Here is an 18184-nt window from a genome sequence, read left to right on the forward strand (position 1 = left end):
CTACAGCCCTTTCCATGTCCTCTGAAGGTGAAGCTACCTCTTCACCACTCTCTTCACCACTACCCTGTCCCACCCAGTGCCTCCTGGACTGGTTTCAGAGCTCAAGGGATTTCTGAGGCTGTCCTTGCTGCTTTGAGACTGAGGTGAGGGTGTCAGGGCCATGGGGAGGGAAGGAGCATCCTGAGATAGGGCAGGACATCCCAGAGTGGGGCAGGACATGGAGGGAATTTGACTTTCTTTTCTATCTTATCAGGTCTCTGGAAAAAAAAGTCAGGAAAGGAAGAAGTTCAGTCACACATTAAAGAATCAAGCAGCATTGGCAAAAATGCTTCAAGCCTTTCAGGGACTGCGAGCCTGATTATTTAAAAAGAAATTTTCAGAGATAGCTGGTACTCAGCTCAATGACACATGAGAATATTTTTTACTTCAGCAGCCTCAAAACATGTGTGCAACCCATTTGCCCAGGCTGGAGCAGCCTTTTGGATGACTTACAAGGGCTGCAGAGCAGAGCACCACTGGCATGGCTTGTTGTGCCAGCTTTTCCAAAGAGCTCGGGAACATGCAGTACACATGTCCTGCTGTGGGGGAATCATAATTCCATGGACAATGCCCTGGGAAATGTGGCTGTTGCACCTGCTGACATTCTTGCTTCAGCCCTCCCACTTGCCAAAGTGAAGCATTGACCACGTTTCTCCTTGGGGCAGCTCTGGCACTCACATCTCGTAGGTTGAAGGTGATCTCTAAGTTGCTCCAGAAGTTGTCAGAGAAGGCTGGGTACATGTCCAAGACCTCCAGCAGGTCCTCCCGCTGGATCTTGTGCAAGTCGCAGTAGGTCAGGGCTCTCACGTCGGCGTTGGACTTCCCTGGGCGGGCGTAGAGGCTGATGGGCTCCCCAAAGATGTCATTCTTCCCTGGGTCAAGAGACAGCTCATTATGGAGAGCTGGGCACCCACTCCTGCTCCAGATGTTCTGGTCCAGCAGCTCTTATTTTGGGGCTCATGAACAAGGGGATGCCCAGCAACCCCCACCCTGATTGTGTGCACTAGGGATGACACTGTGAAAGCCATCACTGATAGGGACATCAGGCCAGAGCATTGCTTGTCAGTGATGGCTGGCAGCTGCTGAGCCATGCCGTGCTCTCCTCACTCCCTTGTGCCTTCTCCCTGGCATCTCTGAGGGATCCTGCATTTCCTGTCCTCTGGCATGGGGATCTGTCAGATGCTGAGGAACAGCCTTCCCTTCCCCAATATGTGGGGAAATTCCTTACCCTCACCTGCCACCCTTTGTCCACTGCTCACTGCCCATCACCCCTTGCAAAAGGAAGGACTTTTCTACCTAAGATAGCCACCACAATGTCTTCCCGGAGGATCTCGATGGAACCCCGGGAGATGAAATAGAGTGTGGTAAGGACATCTCCGTAGTGCACCAGGGTGTCTCCAGGTGGTGCATGAGTCGTCTTGAACTTCATGGCCAGGGCACGCAGGCAGCCTTTGCTGGCTCCCCGGAATGCCTTGCAGTTCTGCAGCAGTGTGCGGTTCAGGTGCAGGCAGATGTCAGCCTGCAGGCAGTCAGGGAAGCCCTTCAGCACCTGTGGAGAGCCAGGGAGAGATGCCATCATGCCACTGTCCCTGGGAGGGAACAGTGTGACAGCACTGAGAAGTTGTGTGACACTCAGTGTGACATGATGGGGCCAAACGGGGAGACCGTGTGCCCAGAAAGATAAAGGTGGGGACATCTTCCCTGGAAGTGTTCAAGGCCAGACTGGCTGGGGCTTGGAGCAACCTGGGATAGTGGAAGGTGTCCCTGCCCATGGCAGGGAGTGGAACAGTTTGAGCTTGGAGGTCCCTTCCAACCTCAAGCCTTCCTGTGATTTCGATGATCTTTTGATCTTCCCTTGGTGGATCCCTGCCTGCCTGTCACTGGCTTTTACTGCTTGTGGCTGTAAAGCCCTCCCAAGCAATAAATAAAAGTAACCAGATCAATCTATTTATACCCACTGGTGGCATGTCCCCTTTTTCATCTTTACACCCCCTAATCTTGGCTGAATGAGAGCAGAAACTGGCACAAAGAGCACAAAAACCTTAATTAAACAGCACCTGCCTGAATGCCAAGAAGCAGCAGCACAGGACAGTTGTGTGCAGCAACAGCTAAATATACCTGTGCAAATACCTCATGTTGAACAAAAGCTGAATCTGAAGGTGAAATCAAGGTAAAACTCGCAATATGGAGAAAGCTGCTGCCACCAATGACTCATAGTGCCAAGGTGAAATCCACCCGGGTTTGGGTTTTTTTTGGAGAGCAGCATATGGCCCCGGGGTCCTCCTTGCTGTCCTCTTTGCTCGCATCCCACCAGTGGCCAAATTTGGAACAGCCATGCTGGGACTGGTGAGCACGACTTGTACCTGGCTCCATCACAGTCTCCCAGGCTAGCAGGAGTGCCTTAGTTTCCCTACTGGGAAATCAGGAGTGGACGAATTGATTGGGCTGTGGGGTGATTGATGAAATCGCACTGTCTCAGCAGCACCCAGCAGGAATTGGTGTGAGCGGCGGCATGGCTGAGCTGCGAGCTCAGCTCTCACAGGGGATCTGTGACCTGGGTTTGCACTAAGCCAGGAGAACCTCTGCTTGCTAGGGTGCCATGGCATTGCTTCTCATTATTGCTGGCCAGCCCAGGGAGTCTCCTCACCAGAGAGGTTTAACCCAAAGCTCTCCCAGCAGCAAACCCTCAAATTGGTTCATGTGGCAGCAGCAACTTTTGAGGGAGATGCTGAACTCATACAAATCTCTGTCCTGATGGTGCTCAGGATCAAATCTTAAGAAAAATAGGAGTATGAATAAGTGGGCTGATGACTTGCCCAGGGCCAGGAGACCAGGAATACTAGGTTCCATGTCTCTCCTTGCCTCATTCTTTCTCATTGCTCTGTCTTGCTGCTGGTTGAGCCACCATGTCTGTGCACTGAATCCCAGGGCTGTGAGTCAAGTCCCCAGCCCAGAACTCCTCAGCTGAGCCACCTCCTGATCCTTGTGGAGCCCTGGCGCCGTCGGCACAAGCCTTCCTGCCAGGCTCAGAGACACGGTGCCTCTCCAGCACAGCTCTGCCATTGATCCCCCCTTTGCTAACAAACAGTTGCCTCTCTGGGCTCTAATTAAAATGGATCGAGGTTTATTTAAATGCCCTCCTTTCCCTGCTGCAAGAGCAGGATGCACTTTGCTTAGCAACCGGCTGTGTGGAGAGGAGCTGGATCGATACCTGCTCCACTCCTGTGACACCAACAGACACCAGCCTGAAAGTGCTCGGTGCTGATGGGGACTCTGAGCTCCTCACCAAACTTGCTCTTTGGCCAAGAAATGTGCTCATGACCCTGGAAAACCTCTGGGTAGATGTAAAGGAATGGGCAGAAAAAGGGGAGAAGGAGAAAGCGGGATGCAGGAGATAGAGATGCAGGAGGTGCATGGACAGAGTTTGTCTCCAGCCTCCCAAGTCTCCCCCCTCCATTGTGGTCAGAAGTATGGAAGTGTTTGGGTGGACCCAGATCTAGATGGTGTGTTGTTCAGGACAAAGTACTGTGAGGACACAGAGCCTCCCTGCCCAGACTCACCGCGTTCATGTCGATGCCATTGGTGTAGGACCAGGCGTGCTGGAAATACTCCTCCAGGCGCTGGCGCAGGGGGTTGGGAATCTGGTGAAAGCGAATGAACTCCTTGACCCGCAGCATCTGCGTGTGGTAGCGAGCTGTGCCTGAGTACAGGCGCTGGATGATGGCTGAGACATTGCCGAAGATACTGGCGTACATCAGAGCTGCAATGAGAGGGCAGGACTCAGTGGGACATGGGGAGATGCATGTCAGCTACCTGGAAACAGCAGATTCCCAAAACCCGTATCTACCAGGACCTGAAAACATGTATTTCTATCACCCCATCCATTTTTCTGTGTGGAAGAGGCTCAGGCAGAGGGAGATAATCCAATCTCTAAAACAGGGATGGGGACAGTGGGACATGGGCAGGTACTCACAGCCAATGAGCATGACACAGATGGAAAAGATCTTCTCCGAGTTGGTGTTGGGTGAGACATTGCCAAAGCCCACGCTGGTGAGGCTACTGAAGGTAAAGTACAGGGCAGTGACGTATTTATCCTTGATGGACGGGCCGGACGAGAGGTCGCTGTCATTGTAGCGCTTGCCAATCTGGTCACCCAGGTTGTCCAGCCAGCCGATCTTGTGCTCCATGTAGGGCCGCTCCACATTGCCAATGGCATACCAGATGCAGGCCAGCCAGTGGGCGATGAGGGCGAAGGTGCACATGAGCAGGAAGAGCACGGCTGCTCCGTACTCTGAGTATCGGTCCAGCTTGCGGGCCACGCGCACCAGGCGCAGCAACCGGGCAGTCTTCAGGAGGCCAATGAGCGTGGTGGTCTGCAGGGGAGAGGTGAGAAACCTCAGGGACAAGCAAACTATAAATCTGGCATGTTCCAAAGGCATGTTGTCAGCCAAGCTGTGCCTCCTTTGAAGGATAAAAGTGCATTTCTAGAATGTGAATCACCTTATCCTAGGGGTGACCTCTGAACTAGGTCAGATGAGTCACAGCACAGGAAGGGCAGTTTCCCTGTGCTAACCATAAAGGCAACCAGCTCTGGGATTAGAGGTGAGCAAGTGAGAAGGCCAAGCCCATGTTTCCTGATGGGTCCCCACCTTGCCAGCCATTGGTCCCAAAAGAGCTGCCTTTCACTCCCAGATGTGGAGCCTCCAGGCAGTGCAGTAACTACAGGGTTATCCCATTTTCAACATTTTGAGTCTGGCTGGCAATGCACCCCTAAATTCACCCACACTGGAGTGTGGAGTCAGCCCTTAAACAGCCTGCTCTGCTGGGTTAGCCCCAGCAAGGGGAGTGGATCCAGTCTTAACGTATAGAGCAGGGACTGCCTGACCCTAAAAAATGAAATTCCAGGTCCTAGCTGCTTAATAAAAATCTGTAAAGACACCCTTGTCCACCCTCTGACCAACCACCCCTCTCCCCATGGATTTAGCTGCCCACCGCTTATATCAAACCATCCACATCCCTCTCTTTCTCTCCCATACATCTCTTCCTATCCGTCCATGAGTCCTCTCCTGTCCTGATAGACCCCCAGACCCTGCTCTTACCTCATCAGAGCCAGAGCGGAAGATGAGCAGGTCAAAGGGGATGGCAGCCACCATATCGATGAGGAACCACCCCTTGAAGTAATGGATGGCAATCTTGCCAGGGTGGCTCACCACCTCGTCATTGATGTTGACATAGGTGGTGCGGAAGTTGATGACAATGTCCACGATGAACATGATGTCCACGATGAGGTCAATGATGTTGAGTGGGTCACAGGAGTAGCTGCAGTCCCAGCGCTTCTCCTCCACCTGTTCCTCATTGAGCAGGAAGGCGGCTGAGTAGGGGGTGAAGACGGCCGTGTAGATGACCAGCAGCAGGATGAGCCAGTCCCACACGGCCTTGAAGGGGCTGTAGTGCAGGATGGTCCATCGGTGGATGCGCGGAGCCTGCAGCTTGTACTCGGGAAGGACATCAGCGCCCAGGGACAGCACCTGCCAGGAGAGGGGTGTGAGAAGAGAATTAGAGACCAGGAGAGAGGCTGGGCAATGCCAGGAAGCAGGCAAGGAACTTCCATGTGCTGGTAGAGGATCGAAGAGCACACAGTGGTTTCCTACAGCTTTTTCATCTTTTTGGCTGCATATGTGTTTGCCCAGTTGCCCACTGTGGCTGACACCAAGGTCCTTGTCTGTCTCTGATGGTCACAGCACCCTTGGGGCAGCTCCTTACCTGCTTTAAGTCCTTCTGACTCAGCAGAGAGGAAAATGCACCCTGCTGCATCTGCTTCTGCCCTCAGCTCTCTGCCACCTGCCTGTGAGCTGCTGGGCATCCTTGGCACAGGGCTATGGGCTGGGCAGCTTGGAGATGCCATCCCATGGCTGTGCCATGGCCTGTCACCGAGGGTGACAGCACATTAGGCATCCCGCAAGCCTTGCACCATGTCTTTCTTTTCCATAGCAGGTATCTTCTGCTGGATGTCCTTCTGGCACAGCTGTCCTCCAAGTGGGGGAATAGCTTGGGCCATGTGCAGCAAAGCCTCAGGGAATGCCATTTCTTATCTCACCCATGGCCTCCAATGTGCCAACACCATCTCAAGCAGGCAAGCACCCTCCCATGCTGTCATGTGTCCCCACGGCTCTCTGCTTTCATGGGGACACATTCCACAGCACCAGTGAGTCTCCCACACACCCCAGGCCTGGCGCTGGTCCACCTCCAGGACCAGTGCCAGCTCCTGATGGGCTCTAAAGCCATCCTGGGGACAAAACACAAGGCACTGGGGACAGGAGGGGTGGGGCCATCCTGCTTTGGATGCTGAGGGTTGGTGGCATGAAGGGGCTTATTTGGAGCTGGGGGCAGCTGGATCTCCCCTTTTCTGATCCTGCTGCTATGCTGTCCCCCAGTGTCTCTGTGGTGCTGGGACCAGTGCCAGTTGCAGAGGAGGGTGAGGGGCACCTCAATTCTGTCTCCTGGCACTGAGCCCCCAGCCAAAAGGGAGCTTTTTGCTGGGCTGCTAAGGAGAGGAGAGAGGAAAGAGGAGAAAGGAGGATCCACAGATCCCAAGGCAACAGTGATGGGCATCACCACGGCTCTGGCAACAGATCTGGAAGAAGGGTCTGATCCTTCCTGCACTGACATCTGTCTTGTTCAAGGGTTTCCCAGGTGCTGCTGATGCTGCGACCCAAAGCAGATCCATCCCTGTAGCACCATCCCACCCCGAGCAGCCACTCTCACGCCCTAGAGCTCCAGGCCACCGGAAGGTCCCACGCCCAGAGGTATCCCCTGCTCCTACCTGCCTGCAGCTCGCCCGGCGCCCCAGACGGCAGCTGACCCTTGAAGTCCGGGTGTCCACCATGGGGGTGCCCAGCCCCACACGCCCAGGCAGCGTCCGGCACGGCGGGCGCAGCGCTCGGGCCGTGGCATTGCCCACACAGGCACGCAGGCACTCGGCCAGGCGGGTGGGAGACATGCGGCTGCAAAGGGCATTCAGGAGCCCAGCGTGGATTAATCAAAGCCAATCGATGCTGGGGCCCCCGTGGGGACAAGAGCGCCAATGGAGCAGCGGGAGCAGTCGACGTCGTTGGTGGACGGAGAGGGGAGGGATTGGAAAAAGTGACCCAAATGCAATCGTTGCGGAGGGAATGAGGCACCAGCTGGGATTGGGGACCGGCAGGGAAGGGGACAAGGCAACACTGGCAAAACGCTTCATCCCAAAACTAAGATGCACCCAGAAGACCTGAGATGGGCTCATTCACTTTGTGCCACGGAGCAGCTGCAGCCTTGTTCCTCTGTGCCCCTATGGGATGGGAAGGCACCTTTGGGTGGCCTGAGTGGCCCTGGGAGTCTCTGCAGGTGGCAGTGCCAGTGTTCACTGTGGTGATCCTGCTGGGCGCCCCTTCCCTCACCCCCTTCCACTGCACTTACCGGCTTCAGCCGCAGCCGCAGGCTCATGCTGTGGGTTGCTGGGTGCTGGCAGTGAGCAAGGCAGGGCAGCAGGGAGGAGGAGGAGGAGGGAGCAGTGTGTGTGTGGGCTGTGGGTGACGGGGGGGGTAGGCTCCTGTGACCCTGGCTAACCCAGGCTATTGCTTGTGCCCCGTGGTGCCCAGCGCCCATCATCTTCCCTGTCCCTTGCCCCGTGGTAGGGATGGGGCACCGAGCTGGAGTGGGGGCCACTCCAGAATCACCAGGAGAGCCTCAAGCACAAGGGGCTGGGCAGGACCAGGCCCGTGGCTGCAGGCTGACAGTGACGCAATGTCAGTCCCAGCATGTATCCTGACACAGTTCAGACCCCCCATCCCTGCCCCACCACCCTCCTGCCCAGCGGGGCAGTTTGGGGGGACTGGGACACGTGCCGCCTGCAGACAGGATCCCGGCCTGGTGACACCGACCCCACAGCATCCCCACATGCCTCCAGCCATGCTCCAGAGCCACAGCCCTGTGTGGCTGAGCCCAGCAGCTCCACTGCACTTGTGGCCTCCCCTCCCTGTCAGCTCACTGTGGGGCCAGACCATCCCAAACAGCCTCTGTCTCCACTCCTGCCCACCCACCAGTATTTTTAGATGGTGTCTTGCCGCTGTCTCTGCCTCACCATGAATTATTTAACAATCAGGAGCAGGGAGCTGTGGCTTGGTGGGTTGTGTGGGGGACACTGGGGTGAGGACAGGCAGGTCCCCCGTGGGAGCAGGAGGTGTGGCAGGGAGCAGAGGTCCATCTTGTCCCATCCCATCCCATCCCATCCCATCCCATCCCATCCCATCCCATCCCATCCCATCCCATCCCATCCTATCTGGAGACTGAAAGTGAAGGGAAGATTGACCTCTGTGGGTGCTCCACTCGGGGGCCCTCCAGCCACTGCCCACCAGCTCTGATCCCATCACTCCACAACTGACCCCACACTGAGTAGCCAATGCTACCATGGCAGTGTCACCCCAGGAGCAAACTTGCAAGCCTGGAGGCTTTTCTGGGGTCAGATGGCTGCATTTTCATTAAATTTGCCCAGGGCGACTGCTGCCAGCAGTGGGAGGTGCCCTTAGATGTATTTTGTACACTGTGGCTCTCCTGTGCCTCAATTTTCCCATAGGTAAAAGAGCTCCCTACTCGGGATTGTGGGATACATCAGCACCTTTCATGCACTCTGAAATCCCCATGGGATGTACCATGCCATGCGTGCCCCTTTGGGTGGCAGTGCACAAGTGTCCCCTGCAGTGACAGGCCGTGCCAAACGTGTTGGTGACGGTGCAGTGCCACCTGCTGTCTCCCAGGGGATCCTGTGGCCCTCGTCTTGGTGACACCGGGCTGGGTCCCTGGCCGGGCACGTCGGGGCCAGCAGTGTCCCAGGGGCTCCATCCCCAGCGCTGGGGGTCAGGAATGGTGGCCAGAGCTCCTCCCAAAAGAAGCCACATCCACACCCAAACATGCACACACTTGTTCACTTCAAGGCCACCATCACCAGTTCATGCCGGTGTTCCCCCAGCCACAAATTACCAGAAATACTCATTTAGGGAACTAAAATGAGCATTTCAGCCGCTCAGAGGAAGGCATAACCAAAGAGAGAGATACTGGCATTTCCTGGGATGGAATCTCCAGGTGTCACTGCCCTCTCTGCAGCTCTCCTTCAAAACCACGAGTGGTTGTGACTGCCCCCCAACAGCAACACCAGCACCCATGGGGACATCTCACTGCCCACATACCTGTGTGACCTTCTCAGTGACATTCTGGGTGCGCTCCATCACCTTGTGGGGAGCAATTATCTCAATCTCCGTAGTGGAGCCCGAGCGGTGCTTCTCCAGGTTGAACTCCACAAAGTTGAGCGTGAACTGGGGGATCTGGCTGATGGTCCTGTACTTCATGAGGTCCGAGTCTGAGGTGGAGTTCGGGGGGTTGGGTTTTACATGGGACGCCTCTGAAAGAGGATGGAGATGAGCATTGAGAAGGCCAGCATGAGCAGGAACAGAGCCCCAGAGCCCTGACCCTCATGTAGGACCTCCAGGAGTTGGGGACCACCAGAAAGTGCCACCAGAAGGTGCCAAAGTTTGCTTGACCATAAAGGCTTGACTTCTTCAGGCTGGTTCAGATGTGGGATGCCCAACGTGGGATGGCTGAGAGAGGGCTGGTTTTTTCCACACATCACCCATCTTTTCACCATTAAACCTCCTTCAGGGGCTCAGACCAGCTGCTAAAACATAGAGACACCCAATGTCCTTTGCTATCCCTGAAGACTGTAGTGGGTTGGGGACCAATCCAATGAGATCCACCAGGGAGAGAAGCCAAAACTGTCATGAAAACAGATAAAGGAGGAGGTAATTCTTCTCCACCCTTGCATGCTTTAGCCTGACCAACAAAGTTCCTGAGCTTCTGTCTTGGTTTTTGGCCACCAAACTGAACCGGGAGTTGGATGATGTTCCCACTCAGATGTAACCTTCACCTCCAGGGTCCAGGTAGGGAGATCAGAACTTTCCCTGGAAGAAGAGCTGTAGTGGGGCTGAATCCTGACAGTTCTCCCTGGGGACCTGCCTCTCTAGGTCACCCCAGTGCAGGACCAGGAAGGAAGCTGTGGAGGAGGCCATTACACGGTCAGGCTTGTGGCAACATGTTGTTGTGAACAGGAGCCTGTACCCTTACCCAGGGCTCCAGGAAGACTCCCAAGCACTATAACCAGTGTGTACTAACCTTTCCATCTCCTACAGGCAGGGCAGGGTTATATTTTCAAATTTTCACCACTTCTAACCCTTGCAGTCTGACATTAACCCAAGTGGTGGTGTGGACAGGAGGTGTCTGAAGACATTGTGAAGGTGCCCAGTTAGCACAGCCATCCTGCTGCCACCCTTCTCCCTGCTCATTCCCCCTCCCTCCGTCTACACTGTGTCTCCTTCTGAGGGTCCATAACCTGTGATTATTGAAGGATCATGATCCCCCACCCCGTTTTCTGCTGCCAGATTCCACAGACTGATTCTCTCTCATCCCCAGTTACTGAGGCTTCTCTGTCTTGACCTTCATCTAATTTGTCATCCTCACTCTCATGAGAACCAGAGGTCTGCACGTGGATACCATGGTGAAGGATCATTCCCTCCAGCCCTACAGAGTCTCACCCACCTCCAACACATGAACACAGCTCACACTGCACATACCTGCAGACCCCTTCCCTCCCTCTGGGGGAGGTAGGATGGCACTAGGATGCCCCTGGTGTGGGGCAGCCAACCACAACCTCACGTGGTTTCACATCTCACACACAAACCATGGATGGCTCAACCTACAGAGCAGAACCTGCCTATGCAGGGAATCGCCATGGAGACCAGTGGGTTTTGGGGAGAAGACCCAGGTAATCTCCACTTTGCAGAGGGAAAAGAGACTGAGACCTCCCCCCCGGTAAGTGCTGGGGCCATTGCCAGAACCCTGACTCCCGCAGTAGAACCAACAGCTCCGGGGTTTTTCCCTACCTGAATTTGCCCTCCTTTCCCTGAATTTTCTCTGGAACTCAGACCTCGCAGCCTCAAAGTTGTCCAAGGAGGAGACCCTGCGGAGGCTGTGGAAGCTGCCCCCAGGGCGAGACCGAAAGAAACCCCATGCAGGGTACGACCCTCGTGGGCCCAGCATGGGAGGCTCTTGTTTCGGGGACGAGTGTTGTAGGGTGGGGTCGGCCTCCAGGCTTGGTCTCCGCTCCTTTTCCAGGAGGGATTCGGTCTCTGACTGCATACAGTTCTCCTTGGGCGATGTCTTCAAGTCCCTCAAAATCAGGGAGTCACCACCAGGCTTTAAGACAGCCAGGAGAAAGCATTGTATTAGAAGGAGTCCCCATGTACTGGGGGGGAAAGAGAGGGAGCTGGGATAGGTAAGAGGAGAGGCAGAGGGCTGGGAAGCACTGCAGTTCCTGAGGTCATCTCCAGCCAGGACCAGGACCTGCTTTGGAGTGGGGCGACCAAGTCCCTGGGGACTTGGCAGCTCCTACCTCCTACCAGCTCCTGCTGGAAGCTGAGTGGCCATGGCGAGGTTTGCAAGGCAATGCTGCACAGCTGGGAAGCAGATGAGAGCAAGAGAAGAGCAGACCTAGGACAGGCTTGCCTGGAGTACCTGCTGTGCCATGCGCTTCTCAGAGATGTCCCTATGTCCCACCACTGGGGCTGCCCTTCCCTCACCTGATGTGAGAGCTCAAGCCACCATGCACGGTCAGTGCCCAGGTTCTGTGCTGGTGTTTATGGCAGAGGATGTGCTCTGCACCACAAAACACTGGAGGAGCTGCTAGCTTTGCAAATTTGGCCATGTTGGTCCTCCTTCTCCTCCCTCAGCCACCCCTAGCCATGGCTAAACCTTTTTTCCATGATACCTGAAGAGTTTCCACACTTTAACTTCTGGAATGGGGTGTGCAAAGCAACCACCTTCTGCAGCAGAAACCCATGGGACTGTGCCCCTCCAGTCATATCCATGGGAGGGACCGTGGTACTTCTCATCATCCCTAAGGCCCTTAGGGCAGGTTTTAGGATGGGGTGCCTGGGGAGGCTGGCTGCTGACTGGCCCTGTGCCTGCAGGGCTGTGCCCACTGGACCAAGCTCCAGCAAAGCAATGGATCATCAGGTTGTCCTCAATCCACATTTTCCATGAGTGTGCCCTGAAACACTGCAGTGCCCTGTGCAGCTCCAGCCTGGGGGTACCCAGAGATTTTAGCAGTGCTGGTGTCTGTAGGAATGATGTAGCCAAAGCATCTGATAACACTACACACATCTTCAACCTGTCACAAGCACAACCTCTGAGAAGACAGGCACCTTCCGTCTCATTACATCTATGATTTGGGGAAGCAGATTTGTCCATAGTCAATGGAGACCGTGGCACCTGGGGATGCCTTAGCAGAGCAGAAGCCTCCTACCCACAGCCTTGAGCTGCAGGATTTCAGAAAACAACAGGTCTCTGGAGGTGCCCTGAGCAGTCAGGAAGCCACCAAGAGCAGCAATCTCTAAACAGGTGCCACCAACACTTTTTCAAGGTTGGCAATGACAGCATCACCCTCCATCATGGGAAGCACAATCTTTGCTGGAGGGCTGAGAAGCTAGAGCTGCCTGCGCTGCCTGGTCCCTGCCAGGAAAACATGGGGAAATGAGTCTGCCAGTACCTGCCAGTCCCTGCTCAGAGCACATCTGCTCCATGCTCCTACAGCCACCAGCATGTCCCCTCCTCAAGGTGGGGACAACTCCCTGGAGCTCCGCCATCCTGCACAACTTGCACTATGGAGCCAGACTTTCCTTCCCGCTTTGGCACAGCTCCTGCTCCCCCCATGAGCCACAGAATGTGCAGAGCAGCACTGTCGAGCTCCAGCCCACTGCCAAAGCAAGGCACTCCCTACCAGCCCTCACCAGGGCCAGCGCTCAGCACTGACCCACAGCCAGGGCCCTACTGCTGGACACGGCCCGAGCCATAGCAGCTGAGGGGGAGCGGGATGGGGACAGCGAGGAACAGCGCTGGGACCTGGCCTGAGGCGTGGGCTTATATCAGACAAAGGCTACTGTTACCTTTCCATAGTCAATGGCTACTCCATCAAACTCACTGGTGGGCAGAGATTTCCGCTGGACTTTGAGTCGCCGCAGGGACGGGAGACTAAACTTCAAACTCCTACCTTGACCTTGTTAAAAAGAAAAACAAAACACAAGAGAGAAAGATGTGACCTAGCTGCATGTGATGGCTGGAGCGAGGCAGGGCATGGGGAGAGGCTACAGAGAATTTTGGGTGGCTTTGGGGGACACACATGCTGTGTGGCCCTTCCTCCTCCAAAGCACTTGCTATTCCCATGACATCACATCGCCATGTGCTCAAGGCAGACCCTGACCTAGCAGCAAGCTCTGCTGAGCTGGAGAGGAGTCCCCTACAATGGTGTATGTGAGACAGGAAAGGTGCAGAGCATCCCTAAGCCAATTAAAGAGGTTAAAGCCACTTAAGGGATTTGGGCATGGAGGAAATTGAGCCTCTAAATCTCCTTGGTGGAACTTCAGGAAAAAAACCCTACACGGTAGAGATGGTAATTCAGGAAGGCATTGAAAGAAAAGTAGTTCTAGAAATTTTGTTTCTGAACTTGTTTTGGATTTTCAGTGAGGCAATCTGGACTACACAGAGGGGTCTCTTTCTGCCATCACAGGGGACCAGCAGACCACCTCACTGGGGACTGGGACTGGGACAAGGGCAGCTAGGGCTGCTAGGAGCTGTGAGAGAGGTGCAGGAGAGGAAGAACCCAGAGGTGGAGAGGACCCAGTGCCCCTGGTTGTGACACTCAATGCAAAGTCACTTGTCCTCTTCTAGAGGAGACCACAGTCACCTACGGCAGACTTCACGTGAGCAGTTAGGCTCACAGCCTCGGGGCCTGGTCAGCCCTGGGGCTCATCCAGCAGCACCAAATGTACTCCCTGACTACATGGAAGGTGGACTAAATCCTGGGACACATGGGACAAGGTAGGAGCTCCACAAAGACATGGTCCCCTGGGAAAAAGCAGCACTTTGAGGAGCTCTTTGGTTTTGGCAGGATTAGCTTTCTTCACCCAGCCCCAAAACAACCCCAAGCTGCTTGGGCAGGGTCCCAGCCTGCCCAGCCTGCCCAGCCTGCCCAGAAATGCTCCTGCCCATGGAATACCACGCCAGCACCCTCTGCTCACCCCATCCCCACTGCCCAGAGCAGCTTTTCAGCTGGAACAAGCAAACCATCCAACTTTCCCTGCCTACCAATGAGTTGGGGAGCGGCAACGCAGCCACCTGTGGCCAAGACTGAGTCAGAAAACCTGTGCACGAGAGCACGACCTGGGCTGGCACCAGCAGCTCTGGCCTTTCCACACTCCCTGTCACCAGAGTGGGAAACCCAAGAAACACTGCTTGGGATGCGCAACAAAACATGCAGGGAAGTGAAAGGTACCCTTGATTTGGGTGCCTTCTGATAAAGGTATGTCTTGGGGTGGAATGGGGTATGGATCATATATTGAGATACTCTGAGAGCTGGTGGGGCTGTAAAGCAACACTGATGATGGAATTTAGGAGTTCCTCAGCAGTTCATGCATAGAGGGTAACTGGTACTAAAGCAATCCATCAAAATCATCAATTCACAGACATACGAACATGTGCACAGTGATCTGACCATTCTCACACACATCTGTGAGCCCCCTGTGTGCATGTCTGGCCTGAGGACATATAAACCCATCTAAAACTCTGCTGGTACCTGCTGCTATACACAGACACCTGAATGGCTCCAGGATACAGATATGCATTGAGTGGGAATGCACTGAGACTCACACGCTGTACCAGTTCAATGGGCAGTTGTCCCCATTGCTCCCTGATGTGGCCCTGGCTCTGATCCTGGTCCTGCTGTGCCACCCCACGTGCCATGGGGGGGCAGACCCATGTTGATCCCACAGCTTTACTCTGAGGCCTGCCCAAAGCCTCCCAGTAGCACCCCTAGGGAATGTTATCAGGAAGGCAGATGTGGGATTATTTCCCTTACTCAAGTAGAGGCGAATGGCACTGAGGGCTGTATGGAAAGAGGAGATTTAGAAGCTACAGCTCTTTGTCAGGTCTAACATCTGCATCCCTGAATATCCACATCCCCTAGAGAGCCTCAGCACAGCTTCCCTTTGATCCAGTCTTCCCAAAAAAGGGAATTTGAATTTTCCACTGTCTCCAAAGGCCTCACAAAACCCTGGAATGAGCCTGGGACAGCAGGGAACAGCCCGAAGCTGGGGCAGGCTGAGCCATTGCAGTGCAGCCATCCTTGTGCCATTCACCTGCAGTGACATCACCACAGCACAGGTTGGTGACACCAAACGTCCCCTGGCCCTCCCAGTGGCCCCACACAAAGGTCCTGTCCCATACCAGCACCTCCAGCCCAAGCCAGTGTTAAGTATGGAAAAGATCCAGCAATGCGGGGGCTTCATGGAGAGACTCCATGGCTCCACTTGCAGCAAGACATCCTCTCATAGAAATGCACCATCTCATGCAGGGGTCAGTCCCCAGCCCTGTTCCCAGGTCTCAGGGATTTCAGGAAGTGTATGTGGGCAGGTGTGGATGTGAGGGGAGCACAGCTGCCTCAAACAGCCTTTTCCTACTCAGCTGGGGTTTGGCTGGAACAGCCCCTGAGCAGGCAAAGCTGTGGCTGCGCAAAACCACAAACCCCTTCCTGTGTAGAAGCCTGCTCAGTTGCGGGTGCATCCTTCAGTCCACACATGCTCCCAACTAAACCATGGGATGAGGATGGCCCTGAGGATGCTGCACTCCTCTCCCAGGCCCCCAGGGCCCCTGGACACCCACCTTTGTTCCAGCTCTGGGACAGGCGGTGGTGCAGGCTCCGCCCGGTGCTCTTGGCGATGAGCTGTGCCAGGTCCTCGAAGTTGAGGATGAACATGATGACGACACCTTCCTCGTTCTTCACGGGCACCACATCCACCAGGCAGCGGAAACACGAGGCTGCCAAGCAGAGACAGGCTCAGGGTGGCTGCACAGGAGATTCTGCCACACCCCACGCAACAAACACTTTTAAGCACTTTTAAGCAGTAATCCCTGCTGGTGGGGAGTGGAGGATATGGAACGTGATCTGAGCCCTGGGAAAGGGCAATACCCCTGAAGCATTCCAATCACACTGATCACATCTTTCTGTCCCAGACAGTCATTTATATTAATGTACTTGTGAGCAGCAATTAAAGAGTGAGTAATTAAGAACTCAGGAAGTCCCAGGTAGTGGTTTAACCTCATTAAGCCTCCTGCTCGTAATCATGCAGCAGTTAATTTCCCTGCAATCACCAGGCAGTTTTTGGGGACTGGATGCAGGCAATGGGGGTGAACCTGACCATGTGGGCAGCAGGACCGGTGGGATCAGTGTGACCAAAGGCATCCCCTAAAGGCACTGGCATGGAGTGGTCAGGCACAGCCTCATCTTGTCTGCCATGGGGAAACTGAGGCACAAAGGGGGCACAAGGACTGGCTCAGTGTCCTGGGAGTGATGGAGGCTGTGAGGAGGATCCCAAATGTGGCCACAGGGCATGAGGCCATAGGGATTTTCCTGTTGGATGTCAGCTGGACCCTGTGGCTCTTCTTGTGCAGCAGCCACACACTAGTTTGCCATTAGAGGCAACTGAAAACACTTGCAGGTCTTTTCCAAAGCACTGGTGAAGGATACAGGTGGGTTTCCATCTCCTTTGCCAGCTTTATTCCTGCCAAATCCTCTAAAAACCGTACCTGAGGCTATAATCACTGTGAGTCCCCTCCTAGAACCGCCTGCTGTTGCTTTGGCACTGGTGGGAGCAGGACCCCCTGAGCTACAGCCACTGCCACAGTCTCTCTAGCAAAAATGCCTGAGCATCCCCAGGCTCCTGTCCCAAACCTCCTGGAGATGATGAAGCAGCCGAGTACCCCTCCACCCGATGTGGAACCAAACCACCTCCTTCCACGGCAGTTTTTGCCCCATGCAGATCCCTGATCTCGCTTTTCCCCCGTGCTCTGATCACCAGGGATTAGCGGATCGGGCAGGGATGTGTTGCCAGCCCAATCCAGTGCTCACCCACTCTGGCCATGGCCATGCTCCAGCCGGGAGGGGCATGTTGGCCTTTCTGCGTATAATTTTAAGGAGCTCAGGGCCTCCCGTAATCAGGAGCAGATGGCCGGCATCGAGCAACTTCAAAATCTGCCGTGACGTCAGGGATGTGCACATACACGGACACACACAGGCACAAGAACGGGAAAGAAATGGATATGGTGAAATCTGTTTAAAGACCCCAGCAGCAGATTCATCCTCTTCTTCTCTTCTCTTCTCTTCTCTTCTCTTCTCTTCTCTTCTCTTCTCTTCTCTTCTCTTCTCTTCTCTTCTCTTCTCTTCTCTTCTCTTCTCTCTCTTTTCTTTTTTCTTTTCTTTTCTTTTCTTTCTCTATTGTTCACCACAGGGAGAGGAAGTCCACTAAAACCTGTGAGCTGGGGAGGAGGGCGGGGATTTTTGGCAAATAAAGCTGTTTGGAAGGGCTGCACGGGCATGCTGCAGGTTACCTGTGTGTGCAGCAGGAAGAAGTGGGCTCTTTTCTCTCCGTTTGTCAGGATTTTTAGGGATCTTTAGATCCAGAGATGCCCTGTATGTGATGCTGAGTGAGTGAGGTGTTCTGGGGTGGCACATGCCTGGTAGGATGGCACAGTGCCATCCCCAGGAAGCTGCAGCTGTGGTGGTGTTGAGGCTGGGGCTGCTGTGTGCAGGGGCTGTGCACAGGTGAGCCCACTCATCTGCACGTGTGATGCTTGCTGGCACCGGATGCTTTCTCCTTTGGTGTGTTAGAAAATGAGGGTTTTTTTCCCTTTGAAGCATCACCAACTTCCTGGAACCCACATGGCTCATTGGCATGGGCAGCCATCAACTTCATGCTTCCTCCCTGGAAATTCTGATCCAGATAGCCCAGTTCTGGCTCAGGAGCTCTGCCCTCCTGCATTCCTTCACCACTTCACATTTTGTTCCTAAGTTCCTCCATGGCAGTGGGAGGAGATGGACTCCGAGCTGTTCTCAGGGGAGCTAGATCCTGGCAGGCCCTGTGTGGCACAGGAAAGGGTTAATCCCATGGTCAGTACTGAACAGCTGAAAACTGGGCCCACTTACATCCAGTTAGAAGGATGTAAGGAGCAG

General features: G+C 54.7%; 1 protein-coding gene across 2 annotated transcripts in view; it reads right to left on the reverse strand.

Moving 5' to 3' along the window:
- The window catches only part of KCNH6 (potassium voltage-gated channel subfamily H member 6), a 30883-nt gene that overhangs the window by 4108 nt on the left and 8591 nt on the right, over window positions 1-18184 (reverse strand). Inside the window, exons 3-11 of one of the 2 annotated variants that reach the window (XM_085039898.1) lie at window positions 15838-15993; window positions 13068-13177; window positions 11007-11319; window positions 9261-9472; window positions 5139-5567; window positions 4013-4412; window positions 3600-3799; window positions 1336-1588; window positions 718-911 (exon numbers count right to left, since the gene is read on the reverse strand). In XM_085039898.1, coding sequence (XP_084896024.1) covers window positions 718-911; window positions 1336-1588; window positions 3600-3799; window positions 4013-4412; window positions 5139-5567; window positions 9261-9472; window positions 11007-11319; window positions 13068-13177; window positions 15838-15993 — 2267 coding nt within the window. The remainder of the gene's footprint in view (window positions 1-717; window positions 912-1335; window positions 1589-3599; window positions 3800-4012; window positions 4413-5138; window positions 5568-9260; window positions 9473-11006; window positions 11320-13067; window positions 13178-15837; window positions 15994-18184) is intronic. The other variant, XM_085039899.1, reaches the window with a different exon arrangement.

This window comes from Lichenostomus cassidix, chromosome 27, assembly GCF_008360975.1.
Source record: "Lichenostomus cassidix isolate B80296 chromosome 27, HeHo_3.0, whole genome shotgun sequence".
Taxonomy (NCBI): Eukaryota; Metazoa; Chordata; class Aves; order Passeriformes; family Meliphagidae; genus Lichenostomus; species Lichenostomus cassidix.